Source organism: Trachypithecus francoisi, unplaced genomic scaffold, assembly GCF_009764315.1.
Source record: "Trachypithecus francoisi isolate TF-2019V2 unplaced genomic scaffold, Tfra_2.0 Lachesis_group4, whole genome shotgun sequence".
NCBI classification, from domain to species: Eukaryota; Metazoa; Chordata; class Mammalia; order Primates; family Cercopithecidae; genus Trachypithecus; species Trachypithecus francoisi.
In genome coordinates this window covers 113,957,185-113,974,474 of record NW_022681469.1, presented here as the reverse complement: position 1 = coordinate 113,974,474, position 17,290 = coordinate 113,957,185, and the positions used below count along the sequence as shown (strand labels likewise).

The following is a 17,290-nucleotide window of genomic DNA, read 5'->3' as shown; positions in this document are numbered from 1 at the left end:
ACCTGCCTCGGCCTCCCAAAGTGCTGGGATTACAGGCTTGAGCCACCATGCCCGGCCTGGGGTACCTCCTTTATTGTACTGTAGACTGTATATTTAGGCTAATGTGGCCATCCGTGACTTTTACACAGCTAGCTAGGTACATGGTTATGCCATCAGGGAAGCAAATTCTCCCTGAAGGTGCATGTAGCAAGCCGCTCCACCGACCGTAAGTAGGTGCTTGCAGCTCCCCTGGCCAGGGCTTCAGAGTGACTCTCTGCGTCTCTTCTTCCCAAGTCACCAGTGCCAACTCAAGGAGCCCAGCCAGCCGCTGCCACTGCCCAGCGAGGGCTCTCTGGAGGACGAGGAGCTTCCTGCCCAGAGATACGAAAGAGATCTAGTCCAGAAGCTGAAAGTCCTCAGACACGAACTGTCGCTTCAGCAGCCCCAAGCTGGTCACTGCCGCATCGAAGTGTCCAGAGAAGAAATCTTTGAGGTACAGAGTTCAGGGCCACTGCCCAGACCCTGTTCAGAAACAAATAAGGCGGCTCAGACAAAGGAATCTCAAATGCCTTTGTTTTAAAGGGCTGCTTTAAATGAACTGCTGTGTGGGTGATGTCTGCGTTTCAGGGAACCCTTCTTTCTCTGGTATTTCAGGTGTTGATTGTATTACTAAGGGAAGTGCAGAGTTTGTCAGGACCACAGCTTGTGTAGAGGGAGGGAACGGTATTTATTTCCTCTCATGGTAAAAAGGGAGACAATTAAATAGTTTCACTTCTAGGTGAAAACCTAGAGATGTATATAGAAACTAGCACTAAAAAATAGTGGGAACCTCCTTGTCTACATGATGCAGGTTAAATATTCCTGCAATCTGCGCCTTCCCCAGAGCCAGGCAGTCTCCCTCCTCTCTTCTTGTACGAGATGTCATCTGAGGGCTGTCCTTCTCAGGGCAGCTCAGGGGCTGGGGGCCGTCCTGCTTCTCCTGTGGAAATTGGCGGGGAGCAGGTGGCTCCTGGGACAGGTTCTGTCCCTTACACGGCTTCCTGCAGGAGCAGGTCTCTAAACAGACCGGCCCTTTTCCCAAGAAAGCCGACCATTCGGGAAAATCTCCATGGCATGTGGGCCATTTCCTGCCCTCCTTTGTGGAGGCACTGTCAGAAATGATCAAAGGAGACAGAGCACAGATTCCCCCTGGGTGACAGTGCTGAGGGAGCACAGCAGGGCGAGGGAGCTGAGCGCCTTCCCCACGACCAGGGCTGGGCCTGGGTGTTGGATGGGCAGCTTGGTTGCAGTACCCAGCCCTGCCTGCTGCATGTCTGCCCTTGTTGCAGGGTTAGAAAAGCGCTGAAGTACTGACTTCACTACCAGATTGTTTCGTCTTTCCCTCTCAGGTTGCCAGAGTGTTTTTTTTTTTTTTGAGACGGAGTCTCGCTCTGTTGCGCGGGCTGGAGTGCGTGATCTTGGCTCACTGCAAGCTCCACCTCCCAGGTTCAAGCGATTCTCCTGCCTCAGCCTCCCGAGTAGCTGGGATTACAGGCGCCCGCCACCACACCTGGTTAATTTTTTGTATTTTTAGTAGAGATGGGGTTTCCCCATGTTGGCCAGGCTGGTCTCGAACTCCTGACCTCAGGTAAGCTGCCCACCTCAGCCTCCCAAAGTGCTGGGATTACAGGTATGGGCCACCACACCTGGCTGGGTTGCTGGAGTTTGAATTGCGTTAAATTTAAAGCATAATAATATTCTTAAGTACCTTGTTACTGACATCTACAGACATGTAGTGGCTTCTGCTTCAAGTGCTGAGTCTGAGGGAATAGCAGGCTGATCACATGGGTTCTGTGCTGTGCTTAAGCCACCTTATGTCTTACTTAAAAACTTAAAATCTTTTTGCTTTTTGACTCAGTGTGAAGTCAAATGTGATTTTTCACTTTATATATAAAAACAGGCTCAGAACTCCCTTAGCATTCAGACTTTCTAACGTCTTGATTTTGGTTGCAATGCATAAGTTGTTTATCGTGTGCACTGAAATTAATCTATGCAGAGAAAAACCAACCCTAGTGAGACTTGTCCTTCACTCCTTGGTGATTCACTGAAAACAGACACGTGTTTCCCTTAAGGTTAGTGTTTCCTGGCATTGTGTTGGTTTTGTTGTTGTCTCAGAGGGAGAAACTGAGAAAAAAGATGATGGAATATACTAGATGCCAAAGAAACATTCCGATTAGGAGCCAGATAAAACTTGAATTGGAATGGATGCGTATTCTTAACCAGGCGCCATTACCAATAACCGTTTATAACTTGAAGAATAAGAAATGTTCTTCTCTCTGAAACTGTGATGTTGCTATTCAGGAGTCTTACCGCCAGATCATGAAGATGCGACCCAAAGACTTGAAGAAACGGCTAATGGTGAAATTCCGCGGGGAAGAAGGTTTGGATTACGGTGGCGTGGCCAGGTGAGTTGCTAATTCACCTTCTCTGCTGCGTGGATTTCCGTCTTTTCAGGAGAAGTCATTTGCCCTTCTCCAGTGCTCATCACCAAGCACTCCTGGGCAGGGCTGATGTCTCCCTGGAGCAGTCGGGCCAGCATGCGATGGCTGCAGCCACCCTGCTGAGAATAGGAATTCCTCGGAGCATGCTCGTGCCAGCCTCTTGCCATAACCTACCAGAATATCCGTGATCATCACCACTAATCGACTTCTTGTAAAGCTAGAATTCAACTTTTAAATTCACTCCCTTCTTTTGAAACATAATTTCAGGACATGCTCCTGAAATTAACACAGGAGGTGGCCTTGCTCTCCTCCGTAGAGGATTTTCTGCAGACAGCAGGGCAGGGACTGCATTTGTGCATGTAAACTGCATGTAAATCGCATTCGTGTCAAAAGAATTATGTAAAATGTTGAAATTGTGGTCAAAATAAACCAAGAAAATGTTATAAAAAAAAAAAAAACAGAATAGAATGATGAAAAGCTGCTATTTCATGTCCTGCCTCTTTTCACCTTCGAGACAATTTTTATTTTTTTTTGGTCTTTTTTGAGACAGAATCTTGCTCGGTTGCCCAGGCTGGAGGCAGTGGCGCAATCATAGCTCACTGCAGCCTCAACCTCCAGGGCTCAAGCCAGCCTCCCACCTCAGCCTCCCAAGTAGCTGGAACTACAGGTGTGTAACACCACGCCTGGCTAATTTTTTTAAAAAGTTTTTTGTAGAGACGAGGCCTTACTATGTTGCTCAGGCTGGTCTCAAACTCCTGGGCTCGAGCCGTCCTCCCATCTTGGTCCCCAAAGTGCTGATACTGCAGGTGTGAACCACTGTGCTTGGCTAAGACAACTGCTCCTTAACTTTTTTAGCTCTTTCTTTGAATAGGTATCTTATTATTTCCGGATTTAATAATTTATGGGCATATACAGAAGATAGACTGACTCTAGTTACTCTCATGTTCAATTTAGTAATATGAGTCTTTTTAGTTCTTCCCTCATTTGTAACTTCATGTCCTGTGCTTTCACCTTTAGTTTTTGATTTCTCAACTAGAGACATGATCTCTGGACCTCTCATTTGCATAAGAACAGGCTATTCATACTTGTAACTTCTCTTCAGCATTCCTTCTGCCTCTTAAATTCTGTCATCTATAATATTACTTTTATATTGTCAAGGTTAAGATTTACATTCTCTTCTGTAACCAAAATTTGGTGAGTCTCCTATCTTGTCTACCAATTATTTGTAAAGGGATGAAAGTTTATATGGTTTATATTATTATGAATGAAAACATTGTCCATTAAGGGGTTAAATAGTATTCTAGAATTTGTTTAACTTTTTGGAGCAAATTCTAATTTTTCCAAGAATTTCTTCTTCCCTTTTTTTCTGGAGACAGAGTCTCACTCTGTGGCCCAGGCTGGAGTCCACTGGCTGGATCTCAGCTCACTGCTACCTCCACCTCCCAGGTTCAAGTGATTCTTGCACCTCAGCCCCCTGAGTAGCTGGGACCACAGGTGCGAGTCACCACGTCCAGCTAATTTTTGTATTTTTAGTAGAGACGGGGGTTTCACCATGGTGGCCAGGTGGGTGTTGAACTACTGACCTCAGGTGATCCTCCCGCCTTGGCTTCCCTCCCCAGTAGCTTTCACTGTCTCTATTGCCCCTTGAACTTCAAGTCCTCCGGACGGTTACACATCATACCTTCTGACAGCCCCCCTGTGTCTCCTGCAAGGCCTCTGTGCAGCCTGATGGCAGTTCTCTCGCTCCTCTGTGCCACGGTTGTCGTGGGACTTCACTGTTGCCCTGGGTGAGGTCCATTGTCCTGGGCGTCCCGTAGCTTCCCCTTTCTTGGCGTCCTCCCTTGTCATGCTGTGACCACCTCATGGTTGTGTGGTGTGATGTTTCCGTTTCTCGTCTGCATCTGCCAAGAGACTCAAACTGCACACAGTCAGGAACCTTGTCTTGTTCACAGCTGATCCCCGGTTCTTAGAACAGCAGCTAACACACAGCGGAACACTTGTCTCCCTAAATATGTGCCAAATGAATGAATTTTACTTTTTGTTAATTTCTTCGCACATTTTCTTTCTCTGGTCGTTCTGAAATGCTTGTTACTCAGCTGTTGGACTCCCTGGTTTGGTCTGGTAGGAGTTACATTCCTTCCGCGTCTTCGTAGTCGTCCAGTCTTCTGCGTGGAGACAGGTCTTTGTGAATTTCCCTTGACTGACATGATGCTGTAGTGGAAAGAGCTGGGAATCCCTGCTCTGCCACCTCCAGTTTGGTGTAGTGTTGTTTCACCACTGGAGTCTTCCTCCTAATGGGGTCATACCTATCTCAGAGGGAGGTGGAGCGATTCCAGTTGCATGTGTATTACACATGTGCAGGGGTGTGTTCATTATCCGATCTGTGGGAGTCAGGCTACACTTATCTCCCCAGTATTTAGTCCTGAAGTCCTTTCTGTAGCTTCTCTTTTTGGCCTGTTTAGTTATTGCTTCCCCTACCACTTCCAGAACACAGCTGATTGTATCTTCATGTTGTCCATAGCTCGGGTGGAACGTTTGCTTGTATTTTAATCACTTCCTGTCTAGACAATTGAAGGTCTTTGTCTTTTTCAAAAAAGGTTCTTTCTAAATCGAAACTCCAAAACTTGGGATGAATTCAAATTCAGCAATGTTGCCTTTGTAGTAAAGAAACTTTATAGGATTCGGAGTCTCATCTCTTCTGGCTGTTCATTTCTGTTCTTTTGAGTACAATACAGAACTGTTTTTGTTTGATATTTTTCGTGTATTCTCATGATTTTCTTGGACAGCTTCTCTGCATTTGTGCCTGTCCTTTCCTATTCTCTCTCATTTCTGTTTGAAAGAGTAAGAAATTCTAGAATAAAATTTGGGGCTGCTATCTTAATGCGATCCATTGAAAAGGAGTTTTGAGTAGAATGAATGAAAGACTCTGTAGATCTGCCACAGGTGTTTGTCTGAGGCCCCCACTAGCTGGGCTTATCGCAACCCGAGTGCAGCCACGGAACCATACACTTTCTAGTTGAAGTGCCTTTTTTTTTTTTTTGGCTTCAGTGTTTTTAACTTTGGAGTTTTTAAAATAATACAATGATGCAAACATTAAAGAAATTCAGAAAATAATAACTCACTCCTGTAATCCCGGCACTTTGGAAGGCCGAGGTGGGTGGATCATTTGAGGTCAGGAATTCGAGACCAGCCTGGCCAACATGGTGAAACCTCGTCTCTACTAAAAATACAGAAATTAGCCAGGCCTGATGGCGCGTGCCTGTGCTCCCAGCTACTCAGGAGGCAGGAAAATCGCTTGGACCCGGAAGGCAGAGGTTGCAGTGAGCCAAGATTGCGCCACTGTGCTCCAGCCTGGGCGACAGAGCAAGACTTCATCTCAGGAATAATATATAATATATATAATATATATATATATATATATATATTATATATATTATATATATTATATATTATATACACAGAAATTTTAGCAAGTATCAAATGCATTTTTGTTGTTTGCTCGCAGGGAGTGGCTTTATTTGCTGTGCCATGAAATGTTGAATCCTTACTACGGGCTCTTCCAGTATTCTACAGACAATATTTACATGTTGCAAATAAATCCGGATTCTTCAATCAACCCCGTAAGTATGAATGAACAAAGAGGTAGGGAATTGAGTTGGAGAATTTTTGAGATGGATTTTCAGTTTCATTCTCAGTTCTTGGTCTATTCGTTGTAGAGTTAATCAAAGACATCAGTAAGCAAAACATGGAGAGGTAAAGTGAAAACTGAGTTAAAATGGATGATTTCAATCCGGTATTTTCAGAGACTGTGGTCACTGGGTGTGTTGTGTTGAAGGAGATGAAGGGGGAAACGGAGCTGTTCATACACTCGGGACACTTTATGATCATTCGAGGGAACTCTGGAATGATGACTGTATTTGTTAATGGTGTCATTCTAAGGAGTGGGTTCTGAAGTCCAGCCTCCTCCCAGTCAAAACTGGAATCTTTTCAGAACTAGCTTTCTAAGCCACAAATGCTGCCACCCTTAGTGTGCTGGTTTTAGAGATGAGGAAGTCAGTGCAGTGTTTGCACGCTCAGCCCGAGGGCGGGCAGCCGGCCAGCAGGGGCTCCTCCTGTGGCGCCACAGCCTTCACCAGGCCACAGCCTTCACCAGCGTCCTGCACAGGCTGCTGAGGCGAAGGCGGGGCAGGCCCTGCTTGTGCATTCAAATGCGGAAGAACCTTTCACCAACATGGAAGCAGAGTTTTTACTCATTGTTTGAGGTGAACGTAATTCAAACCTGAAAGTAGAGATGTGTGGTTCCTGAGTTAAAAACCAGAACGGTGTGGCTCACGCCTGTAATCCCAAAGCTTTGGGAGGCGGAGGCCGGCAGATCACGAGGTCAGGAGATCGAGACCATCCTGGCTAACACGGTGAAACCCCATCTCTACTAAAAATGCAAAAAATTAGCCGGGCATGGTGGCGGGCACCTGTAGTCCCAGCTACTTGGGAGGCTGAGGCAGGAGAATGGCGTGAACCCGGGAGGCGGAGCTTGCAGTGAGCCGAGATCGCGCCACTGCACTCCAGCCTGGGTGAAAGAGTGAGACTCCATCTCAAAAAAAAAACAGAACTGCTCTGGTTCTGGAATGGTTCTGTTTTTTTTTTTTTTTTTTTTGAGACAGAGTCTTGCTCTGTCCTCCAGGCTGGAGTGCAGTGGCACGATCTCTGCTCATTGCAACCTCTGCCTCCCAGGTTCAAGGGATTCTCCCACCTCAGCATCCCGAGTACCTGGGATTACAGACGCCCGCCACCTCACCCGGCTAGTTTTTGTATTTTTAGTAGAGATGGGGTTTCGCCATGTTGGCCAGGCTGGTCTCAAACTCCTGACCTCAGGTGATCCGCCTGCCTCAGCCTTCTCAAGTGTTGGGATGACAGGCGTGAGCAACTATAGCCAGCCTAGAATTGTTACTTGACTTGGCTTATTCATACATATTTTCCTGTGGTCTTTTTTCCCCCTTAGCATTTCTTCTCTCCCTCCCTCTCTTTCTTTCCCTCCCTCCCTTCCTTTCGTTCTGGATTAGAGGAGGAAGGGAACTTGCCCTTTTCTTTCTCATGCCGTGGGAGGGAGCGCAGGGCTGGCTTCCTGGGCGTGCGTCCAGCATGGTGCCGAGGCCCTGCAGTGTCAAGGCCCCGGGCTTGGTTTAATTCTCTGTTGTCACCAAGGTGAAATTCTCAGTCAGTGCTGAACACGGGGCTCCTCTGCCAGTTATGTGGCCCTTCTGAGGAGGTGTTGGCCCTGAAAGCATACAAAACGTTGTCCAGCGAATCTAGGTACATTTCTGCTACACAAGCAGCCTTCTTTCACTTGCTCAGGAGCGGGGCCTGTGAATGCCTGAGTCAGTAGGTCTGGTTGCCTCTGGGACACTTTTCCCAAGAAGCTTGGGGACAGCACTTCTTGGGAAGTGAGATTCCACATCTGCCGGCATCGTGCTGACAAATTTGTGTTCTCTGGTGCCCCCTACAGGACCACTTGTCTTATTTCCACTTTGTGGGGCGGATCATGGGGCTGGCTGTGTTCCACGGACACTACATCAATGGGGGCTTCACGGTGCCCTTCTATAAGCAGCTGCTGGGGAAGCCCATCCAGCTCTCAGACCTGGAATCCGTGGACCCGGAGCTGCATAAGAGCTTGGTGTGGATCCTGTAAGTATTGACTGACGGAGCACGGTCACCTGGCTTAGGGTACACCAACCACCGTGTCTACTGTATGCACGCATGTGTGTGTGTGTGTGTGTGTGTGTGTGTGTGTTATTTTGGGGATTGTTGTGAAATTGAAGAGACACAAAGAAACCATTGTATTATAACCAGAAACAGAAAAGGAAATTCTTTGGGAGGCTGAGGTGGGCAGATCACTTGAGCCCAGGAGTTTGAGAGCAGCCTGGGCAACATAGCGAGATCCCATTACAGCAAACAACAACAACAACAACAAAACCACCAGATCCAATAAAAATATTCAGTTGACTTATTTTCCTCGTGATGTTGGACAGGTTTCTCTTCATGGACTAGATTGTTTCCTTGAATGATGAAGGTAAGATCCCAGACGTTAACAGGCCACTCCCCAGGCCCATTTTGGGGTGTGTGTGACACTCAGGGTGTCTCCAGTTAACCTACACAGGGGCCAAGCAAGTATCAAAACAAAATGAACATTTAGTTACCTGTGCTTTAGAATTATTCTAAACACGCTGTTAAGAGCAGCAGGCAGTGACAAGATGAACCGTGACTGTCACGGGTCCTTGCAGATTTCAAGGGGACAAAAGATCAGGCTCTGGCAGATGGAGGGATGTGGGTGAGTCGGAGTTGGGGTCTCCTGGTTGTGTCCCATGTGTCATGTGTTCCAACTTGAAGAGGGGACTCTGGGGCTCTGGTAGAAAATCTTCTACTTAGCTGGGTGCAGTAGCTCTATGCCTATTATCCCAATACTTTGGGTGGTCGAGGTGGGCAGATCACTTGCTCTTTTCGCTTGAAGTCAAAGGTTGGAGTTCAAGACCAACCTGGCCAACATGGTGAAATCCTACCCCTACTAAAAATAAAAGAATTTTAAGAAGCCAGGTGTGGCATGTGCCTGTAATCCCAGCTCGTTGGGAGGCTGAAGCAGGAAAATTGCTTGAACCCAGGAGGCAGAGATTGCTATGAGCTGAGACCACACCACTGCACTCCAGCCTGGATGACAGAGTGAGTCTGTCTCAAAAAAAAAAAAGAAAAAGAAAAAGAAAATCTTCCACTCTGCCTATGGCTCAAGAATGATGGCAGATTCAAGAGCTACTTTTCACTTTCGAGTGCTTTTGTGTTTGAACTGATGCGTTTGGAAAGGCTGCCTCTAAGGGAGGAAGGGAATTTTTTTTTTTTTTTTGAGATGGAGTCTTGCTCTGTCGCCCAGGCTGGAGTGCAGTGGCTCGATCTCGGCTCACTGCAACCTCCACCTCCCAGGTTCAAGTGATTCTCCTGCCTCAGCCTCCCGAGTACCTGGGACTACAGGCGCCCGGCTAGTTTTTTGTATTTTTAGCAGAGATGGGGTTTCACCATGTTGGCCAGGCTGGTCTCAATCTCCTGACCTCGTGATCTGCCCACCTTGGCCTCCCAAAGTGCTGGGATTACAGGGGTGAGCCGCTGCGCCTGGCCGGGAACGGCATTTTCTTGGCATGGCTTCATCTCCAGGTCAATTTCCCTTTGACCCTGATACCTCTTCACATTCCTGCCTTTTGACTCCTACACTCAGCATACAAAGCAGCTGGGTTGTGGGTCTCCTGAAACCACAGGATGGTAGAGCAACCTGCTCCCCACCTACTATGACTGTGGAGGCCAGGAGTGGGGACATCTGGAACCAGAGCTGTGGTCTCCAGGTCCTCCAGCACCTGTTGCTGTGCTGCCCCCACGCAGGTTCTGTGTCTGCCCGAGGCTGTCCTCTCTTGGAGCCCTGGGTCTGGCAGTCGTAAATGTTGTCTGTCTACCCAATGGCCCCATGTGGTGGCAAAGCTCTAACCTACATCCTTCTGTCTTATTTCAACAGAGAGAACGACATCACACCTGTACTGGACCACACCTTCTGCGTGGAACACAACGCCTTTGGGCGGATCCTTCAGCATGAACTGAAACCCAATGGCAGAAATGTGCCGGTCACAGAGGAGAACAAGAAAGAATACGTCCGGTAATGCCACCTGGGGGGGACGGCTGGGTGCCTGGGGCAAGGCTGAGCCTGCGTTTAGTTGCCTGTGGGGGACGGCCGGGTGCCCGGGACGTGGCTGAGCCTGCATTTAGTTGTTGTAGCTCCTTCGCTGTGTGATGTCTGGCGCTTGTGATCAGATCACATGAACAGAGGCAACTTTCAGAAACCGACAACTCAGCAGCAGTGTCCGGGATCTGCTTGGAGGGGCCCTGATGGGGCCAGGCCTGGCCTGAGGGACAGAGCCCATGTGGGGAAGGACTTTTCAGTGACCACCTAATTATGGATGCAGAGGTCAGAGGCAAAGGAGAGAGCAGTGGCTTTGGAGGGTCTCTGGTGCTCAGTCCGCGGAAGCCACCCTCTGTTTTTTCCATCCCTAACTTGAGGCAAATCCATGTTCAGGCCTCGGCACTTGCAGCTGAGAACTATGTGGACACGTCTGTGTGCCACGCTGTCCTGTGCTGTACTTTCAAATGTACTTTTACACATTTAAAAATTGTTTACATTTTTATAGGGTCTTGCTATGTTGCCAGGCTGGTCTCAAACCCCTGGCCTCAAGCGATCCTCTTGCCTCGGCCTCCCAAGGGGCTGGGATTCCAGGTGTGAGCCACCGTGCCTGGCCAGAACATGCTTTCAAATTGCAGCAATTGATGTGACAGATCAGGTTCAATCCTCCTGTTTTCAGGAGCGAATCGGAATGAATCAGGGCACGCACTGAGTCCTTTTGAACGTGATGCCAAGGTTTGGTACTACTAGCTGGTGGTGTGTCTGTCTGTCTTGGTGGAGAGATCTGGCGGTGGGGGGGCCCAGTGTGTTCCCATGTTTGTCAGACTGTGATATCAGAACCTGCTCACAGGTCGGGCGCGGAGGCTCACGCCTGTCATCCCAGCAGTTTGGGAGACTGAGGTGGGTGGATCACCTGAGGTCAGGAGCTTGAGACCAGCCTGGCCAACATGATGAAACCCCGTCTCTACTAAAAATACAAAAATTAGCCAGGCATGGTGGTGGGTGCCTGTAATCCCAGCTACTGGAGAGGGTGAGGCAGGAGAATCGCTTGAACCCAGGAGGCAGAGGTTGCAGTGAGCCGAGATTGCGCCATTGCACTCCGGCCTGGGTGACAGAGTGAGATCCTGTCTCCCAAAAAAAAAGGAAAAAAAAGCCTGCCCATGGTGGAAAATCCACTTGGTGTTGCATCCAACTTGCGAGTTTTTCTTCCAGGTTGTATGTAAACTGGAGGTTTATGAGAGGAATTGAAGCCCAGTTCTTAGCTCTGCAGAAGGGGTTCAATGAGCTCATCCCTCAACACCTGCTGAAGCCTTTTGACCAGAAGGAACTGGAGGTATGTGCCTGCCGTGCGGAGTTGACCCAGGGCGTTCAGGGGCCCCCTTGTGGCTGGCATCTGCCTGTTTTAAATCCTTGCTGCAAGGGGCGGCATGTGCCGTTTCCTAGTAAGCCTAGGAGCTGTTGGGGTTCCCAGACTAGAGCAAGAGTGGGGAGTAGAGGCTGTTTATGCCGGTTGGTAACCGGCGAGATGTCTGCTTGGCGGTAGGAAATCTGAACAGTGCCCAGAAAACTGTTCAAGGTGGTTGTGGCTTCCCTCGTTTTCAGGGTATCTAGCTGGGGAGAACCAGGTGGTCCCACAGCAGTAACTTATTGCTTTTTATTCTGGCTGTTCCTAGACTAAGAACAAGGGGCTATTGTATTCTCTAGTCATACTGCATGCGCTTGGACACGGTGATTCATTCAGCCCTTATCCATCTCTGGTGCCAAACAGCTCAAGCCTTATAGATTGTTCTCCAGGTTTTTCTGCTGCCAGTGAGGAGAGCTTGGGAGCCAAGAGCTTGGATGGAGCAGTAGTTGTGGGGTGAACTTTTGTGTTTTTTTTCTTTTGCGACAGTCTCGCTCTGTTGCCCAGGCTGGAGTGCAGTGGTGCAGTCGTGGCTCACTGCAGCCTCCACCTCCCAGGCTGAAGCAATCCTCCCACCTCAGCCTCCCAAGTAGCTGAGGCTCCAGGTGCCCATCGCCACGCCTGGCTACTTTTTGTATTTGTTGTAGAGACAGGGTTTTGCCATGTTGTCCAGGCTGGCCTTGAACTCCTGGGCTCAAGCAATCCGCCCAACTTCGGCCCCCACAAAGTGCTGGGACTACAGGCGTGAGCCACCGCACCTAGCAGGGGTGAACTTTTTAAAGCCAGTTGCAGAAACACGCCCCATCGGCCCCAGCCCCACGTAACTCTTTCAGAATTCTCCTGTCTTCAGACTTGAAACTCCACGTGTCCCGGAGAGACCCTGGGACGTGCCCTTGTTCATGGTGGTAGCTGTGTTCAGTGTCACCCATTGGTGCTTTGATACTGCTCACCCATGCAGAGCAAAAACCCCGCTTTGGTTATAAGATAACGTCCCATCAGCAGCTGTGCACTGTGGTCCTTGGGGTTGGAGACCCATCTGGAGGAGGCGGACGGAAGCATGTGCCACAGGCCTCCTGTTTGTAGCTTTCTTCCCATCTCGGCGTCTGCCTAGTTTATTTAGACACAGCTGCTGCTTTGCTTGGGAACTGACTTTTCACTGTTGTGTGTGCCGGGTACCTAGGAGGCACATCCTGACGTGGGTTTATACATTTTGGAAGTAACTCACCTTTCTGCACCTCCTCAGCTGATCATAGGCGGCCTGGATAAAATAGACTTGAACGACTGGAAGTCGAACACGCGGCTGAAGCACTGTGTGGCCGACAGCAACATCGTGCGGTGGTTCTGGCAAGCGGTGGAGACGTTCGATGAAGAAAGGAGGGCCAGGCTCCTGCAGTTTGTGACTGGATCCACGCGGGTCCCGCTCCAAGGCTTCAAGGCTTTGCAAGGTGACTGACGTGGAGGCGGGACTATTCGATGATGCATCTGTGGGGGCTGTGTTCTGTACTAGGCTGTGGACTGGAGGAGGTGGAGGGTGGCCGGGATGTTTTTCTGAGACGTGTGCTAGAAAATGGCATAGTTCTCCAGTAGCTAATGCTGTGCCCTGCAGAGGCCGTGTGTGAGCAGGTGTGGGGCCCCGCTGAGCAAAGACTGTGGAGCCACTCCAGGGCATGTGGATCCCCCTCCTCACTGCTTCCAAAAAGCCAAGAGGGTCTGGCCAGCAGAGGCCTTCAGAGTGTCTGTGAGGCCAGCTTAGCCAAGACCCCGGGGAGGGAGCTATGGGGGAACTGCCCCCAGTCTCGGTGGCTCCAAAGCTTGGAGCTGCACATGAACCCCTGTTTAGCCACAAACCACACCGAAAGATGATGTCATGCTCACTCTGTTTAAGCCACGGAGGGAAAGGTGCCGTCTGCCTGTAGGGCCGGCGGCCTAATGTCTCATCTTTTACACTGAGGGTTCGGAGGGGATGTTGTGTGTTGGAAGGAGTGAGGTGAACAGTGTCACCATACTGAAATTTAGCTGATTGAACTGTAAACGCTGATAGACACACAGACACATTGTGAACACAGAATATTGCCTCTGCCTCGCTGAGTAAAAGGAGGTTAATTCCATTTCAGTCGGCTTTGGCCATCAGGGCGCCTTCGACTTTTCCATTGTGACCTCTGCCTATGGATTTGCTGCCAGGGGCCCGGCCTGAATAAAAAGGGGTTCGAGGCTGAGCCCCGCTCGCATCTGGGAGCCTCTGTCTGCTTGACCAGCCTGACCATGACAGCTGCTCCCAGAGCGTGCTGGTGCCTGTCACTTACAAAGCCTTTCTCATTCCGTTCTCCCAACAACCCAGAGAGCCTGGCTGACGAGGATTATTAGCCCCATCCCATGGATGAGGAAGCCGAGACTCACTGAGGCCATGAGATTTTTTATCCCCCCAAGGGGAAGAAAAAGGAAGGTGTGACTGGTGAGGCAGGGCAGGGATCCAGGCTTCCTGACCAAGCCTTTTCTCATGGCGCCATTGTCTTGCCCACAGCAGGTCCATGTGCAAAACGTTCCCGCTTAGAGATGGTCCCTGTCGTCATAAGGGTCTCATTCTTCCCCCAATAATTGGATAGACTTTAGCCCAGTGTCCCCGAAGTGTCTAGAAGGTGGGTCAGAGGTGAACAGGGTCACAGTGCAGAACAAGGAGTGCTGGTGCTGTGGGAGGGTAGCAGGGCCGGGCAGAGTGGCCAGGGCCCTGCGGGAGGTCTCTGAAGTCCCCCACCTGGCGCAGCCTGTCCTGACTCCCCAGGAGGTTGGGGCTTGGAGGGTGTGGCCTGCGAGGGGGAGGAGCCAGCTTCCTGTCCCAGGTCCCCAGGAAGCAGGGGCTGCACTCTGAGACCCTCTGCCCAACATAAAGATGGTGTCTCTGCTAGTCCTCATTGCTCCTGGATTCCTGTCCTGCCGCTGACCTTGGCCCAGCTTGAAAGGAATATCTGTGAATACACAGGAGCAAGGGGCAGCAAAGCCAAGGCCCGTGACCTCTGTGCCCTCCTTTCCCGGCGCCCAGCAGCCCTGTCAGCTAGCCGTCTTTGCCGCAGCAGTGGTGGCTGCTGGCCAGCCTGGTGCTCACTTGGGGCTGAGTCTGGAAAGACCTGAGGAAGAAGGGGCCTGGTGCCTCTCCCTGTGCCACAGAACTGGGGGGCAAGTCTATTCCAGAGGGTGGGTGCAAACAGCTCTGACCCTCAGGGAGCCTGTCTGGAGCAGGCTCATGGTCAGGGTGCACTTTAGGAGGGGCCTTAGCAGTCCTTGCTCTGCCCCCTGCAATATTCTAAAATGTTGGAATTTTGGCCAAGTGTGGTGGCTCACGCCTATAATCCCAGCACATTGGGAGGCCGAGGCGGGTGGATCACCTGAGGCAATCCAGGAGTTCCAGACCAGCCTGGGAAACACGGCAAAACCTCGTCTCTACTAAAAATATAACAATTAGCCAGGCGTGGTGGTGTGTACCAGTAATCCCAGCTACTTGGGAGGCTGAGGCAGAAGAATTGCTTGAACTCGGCAGTCAGGTGTTGCAGTGAGCCGAGACTGCACCACTGCACTCCAGCCTGAGCAACAGAAACCCTGTCTCAAAAAATGTCTGAATGTTGTCACTTTGATGGCCATTGCAGGCATGTCCTAAAACCGGGCCTGGGAACCTCATGGCCCTATCACAGGACAGCCTGCCTGGGTGTAGGGGTGGGAACGTGGTCAGGGCCCTGGCTCCTGGGGGCCGTGTGGCCGGGAAGTGCCACAGCTGTGCCTCTGAAGTACATTAACTAGAATGTTGTCTCGTAAGGTTCTACAGGCGCGGCAGGGCCCCGGCTATTCACCATCCACCTGATAGACGCGAACACAGACAACCTTCCGAAGGCCCATACCTGGTAAGCACCGCGGCCAGGAAGTCACGGCGTCCTGGGAGCCCCGGAGGATGCCGACGTTCACGTTCGTTTTGTTGTTTTTTTTTCTGGAAATGGAGTCTCTGCTAAGATATTTCTGTCATCATCAAAACTCAAAAGCCACAGCACCTGAGACACAAGGAGAAATTCGAGAGTTGAATGACAATTCTGAAGCCCTCAAGCAAGCGACTCTTCCCCCAACATTACAACGCTGTATAGAGTGGCTTTACTGGCCATGCAACAAAATTTAAGAGGGCCAACATTATTGCTAAACTTAACGTAAAATCTTACAGTATATATAACCTAAAATTTATAGATTTTCTCTTGATTTAGTTTTTTGTTTTTTTGAGACGGTCTTGCTTTGTCACCCAGGCTGGAGTGCAGTGGCACAATCTTGATTCACTGCAACCTCTGCCTCCTGGGTTCAAGCTATTCTCGTGCCTTGGCCTCCCAAATAGCTGGGATTACAGGCACCCGCCAACACACCCGGCTAATTTTTGTATTTTTAGTAGAGACGGGGTTTTGCCATGTTGGCCAGGCTGGTCTGGAACTCCTGGTCTCAGGTGATCTGCCTGCCTTGGCCTCCCAAAGTGCTGAGATTACAGGCATGAGCCACCAAGCCCGGCCTCATGTTATTTTTTTAAAGCTGTTTCCCGATTTGTAGGACTCTGTTTCATTTATGCCAAGTCTCAATGACTGGCAGTAGTGCTTGTGTCAGATGGGACGAGTACTTTGCAGCATGCCACACAAAGGTTGTCACGGTATCTTATGAAACTAATTTTGTTATGAGCCATGTCATTAATGAACACTGGTGTTTCAGTGGAGTGTGGCTACCACTCCAGCAGGCTCAAGTCTTCCTCTCTGCCAGATGTTATGTACACACACCTGTTGGTTAGGAAAACTGTCTAGTTTTGGTCTTCACTTTATCTGACATTTCTGGGTCCCCATCTTCTTGGACTCTTGCTTATGACACACGTACCTTGTCTATTGCAAATATTTTCTTCCTAAATTTTAACTTAAAAATGAGTCTCCATAGTAGAGTATTTCCTGTATGGTTTAAAAATCCGGTCACTTGCACGCACTTTGTCCCGGAACCATCCATTGAGACGAGTAGCCGCGTTTCCTTGGGGGAGCCAGTACTAGATGCTGTTGAGATGCCCAGTGACATGATGGAAGGTTCCTGTCTTGGAAACCAAGGATGCGGGATCAAATGCTAGCTGAGACACCCTCTGACATGTGATTTGGGGCAAATGACCCCATATTCCAACTTGGTTTTCCACACGTGTGAAATGAAGTAATGCAGCTGGTCCTGGACCGTGTTGGTGGGTGCCAGGGTCCTGCTCCGAGCGTGGCTGTTAAGGGAACGCACCATGTTGACTGCGCACCTACTCACAAGGCTTTTGTCCTTTAGCAGTTTAGTGCTTGGAGTTAGATGCATGTGGAAAGTATGCTCTGAAGCACAGAAAAAAGAGTACCCACCCTGGAACCCAGCTCTGTAGAGACAGACACCCTCCTTAACTGCTTACCCTAGAAGCCAGGAAGTCACTGTACGTCCTCTGGGTCACAATTTTGTATTTTTTGGTTTGCTACGGTAGCTTCTTAAAGGATGTCTTTTTCTTTTTTTTTTTTTTTTTTTTTGAGACGGAGTCTCGCTCTGTCGCCCAGGCTGGAGTGCAGTGGCCGGATCTCAGCTCACTGCAAGCTCCGCCTCCCAGGTTCACGCCATTCTCCTGCCTCAGCCTCCCGAGTAGCTGGGACTACAGGCGCCCGCCACCTCGCCCGGCTAGTTTTTTGTATTTTTTTTTTTAGTAGAGACGGA

The 17,290-nt window shown here is 49.7% G+C and overlaps 1 protein-coding gene and 1 long non-coding RNA gene across 5 annotated transcripts in view; one reads left to right on the top strand and one right to left on the bottom strand.

Moving 5' to 3' along the window:
• The window catches only part of SMURF1 (SMAD specific E3 ubiquitin protein ligase 1), a 125,636-nt gene that overhangs the window by 104,268 nt on the left and 4,078 nt on the right, over positions 1-17,290 (top strand). For 2 of the 3 annotated variants that reach the window (XM_033191775.1, XM_033191777.1), the window contains 8 exons: positions 274-472; positions 2,320-2,423; positions 5,965-6,079; positions 7,963-8,141; positions 10,006-10,143; positions 11,377-11,497; positions 12,810-13,011; positions 15,372-15,456. In XM_033191775.1, coding sequence (XP_033047666.1) covers positions 274-472; positions 2,320-2,423; positions 5,965-6,079; positions 7,963-8,141; positions 10,006-10,143; positions 11,377-11,497; positions 12,810-13,011; positions 15,372-15,456 — 1,143 coding nt within the window. The remainder of the gene's footprint in view (positions 1-273; positions 473-2,319; positions 2,424-5,964; positions 6,080-7,962; positions 8,142-10,005; positions 10,144-11,376; positions 11,498-12,809; positions 13,012-15,371; positions 15,457-17,290) is intronic. The other variant, XM_033191776.1, reaches the window with a different exon arrangement.
• On the bottom strand, positions 415-17,091 carry LOC117072007. Of its 2 annotated transcripts, none has more exons than XR_004432677.1 (3): positions 16,998-17,091; positions 15,454-15,600; positions 415-501 (listed from the first exon to the last, which is right to left on the bottom strand). It is a non-coding gene; the product is annotated as an uncharacterized LOC117072007 (long non-coding RNA). The 2 variants fall into 2 exon arrangements; XR_004432678.1 differs by lacking the exon at positions 415-501 and adding an exon at positions 13,352-13,756.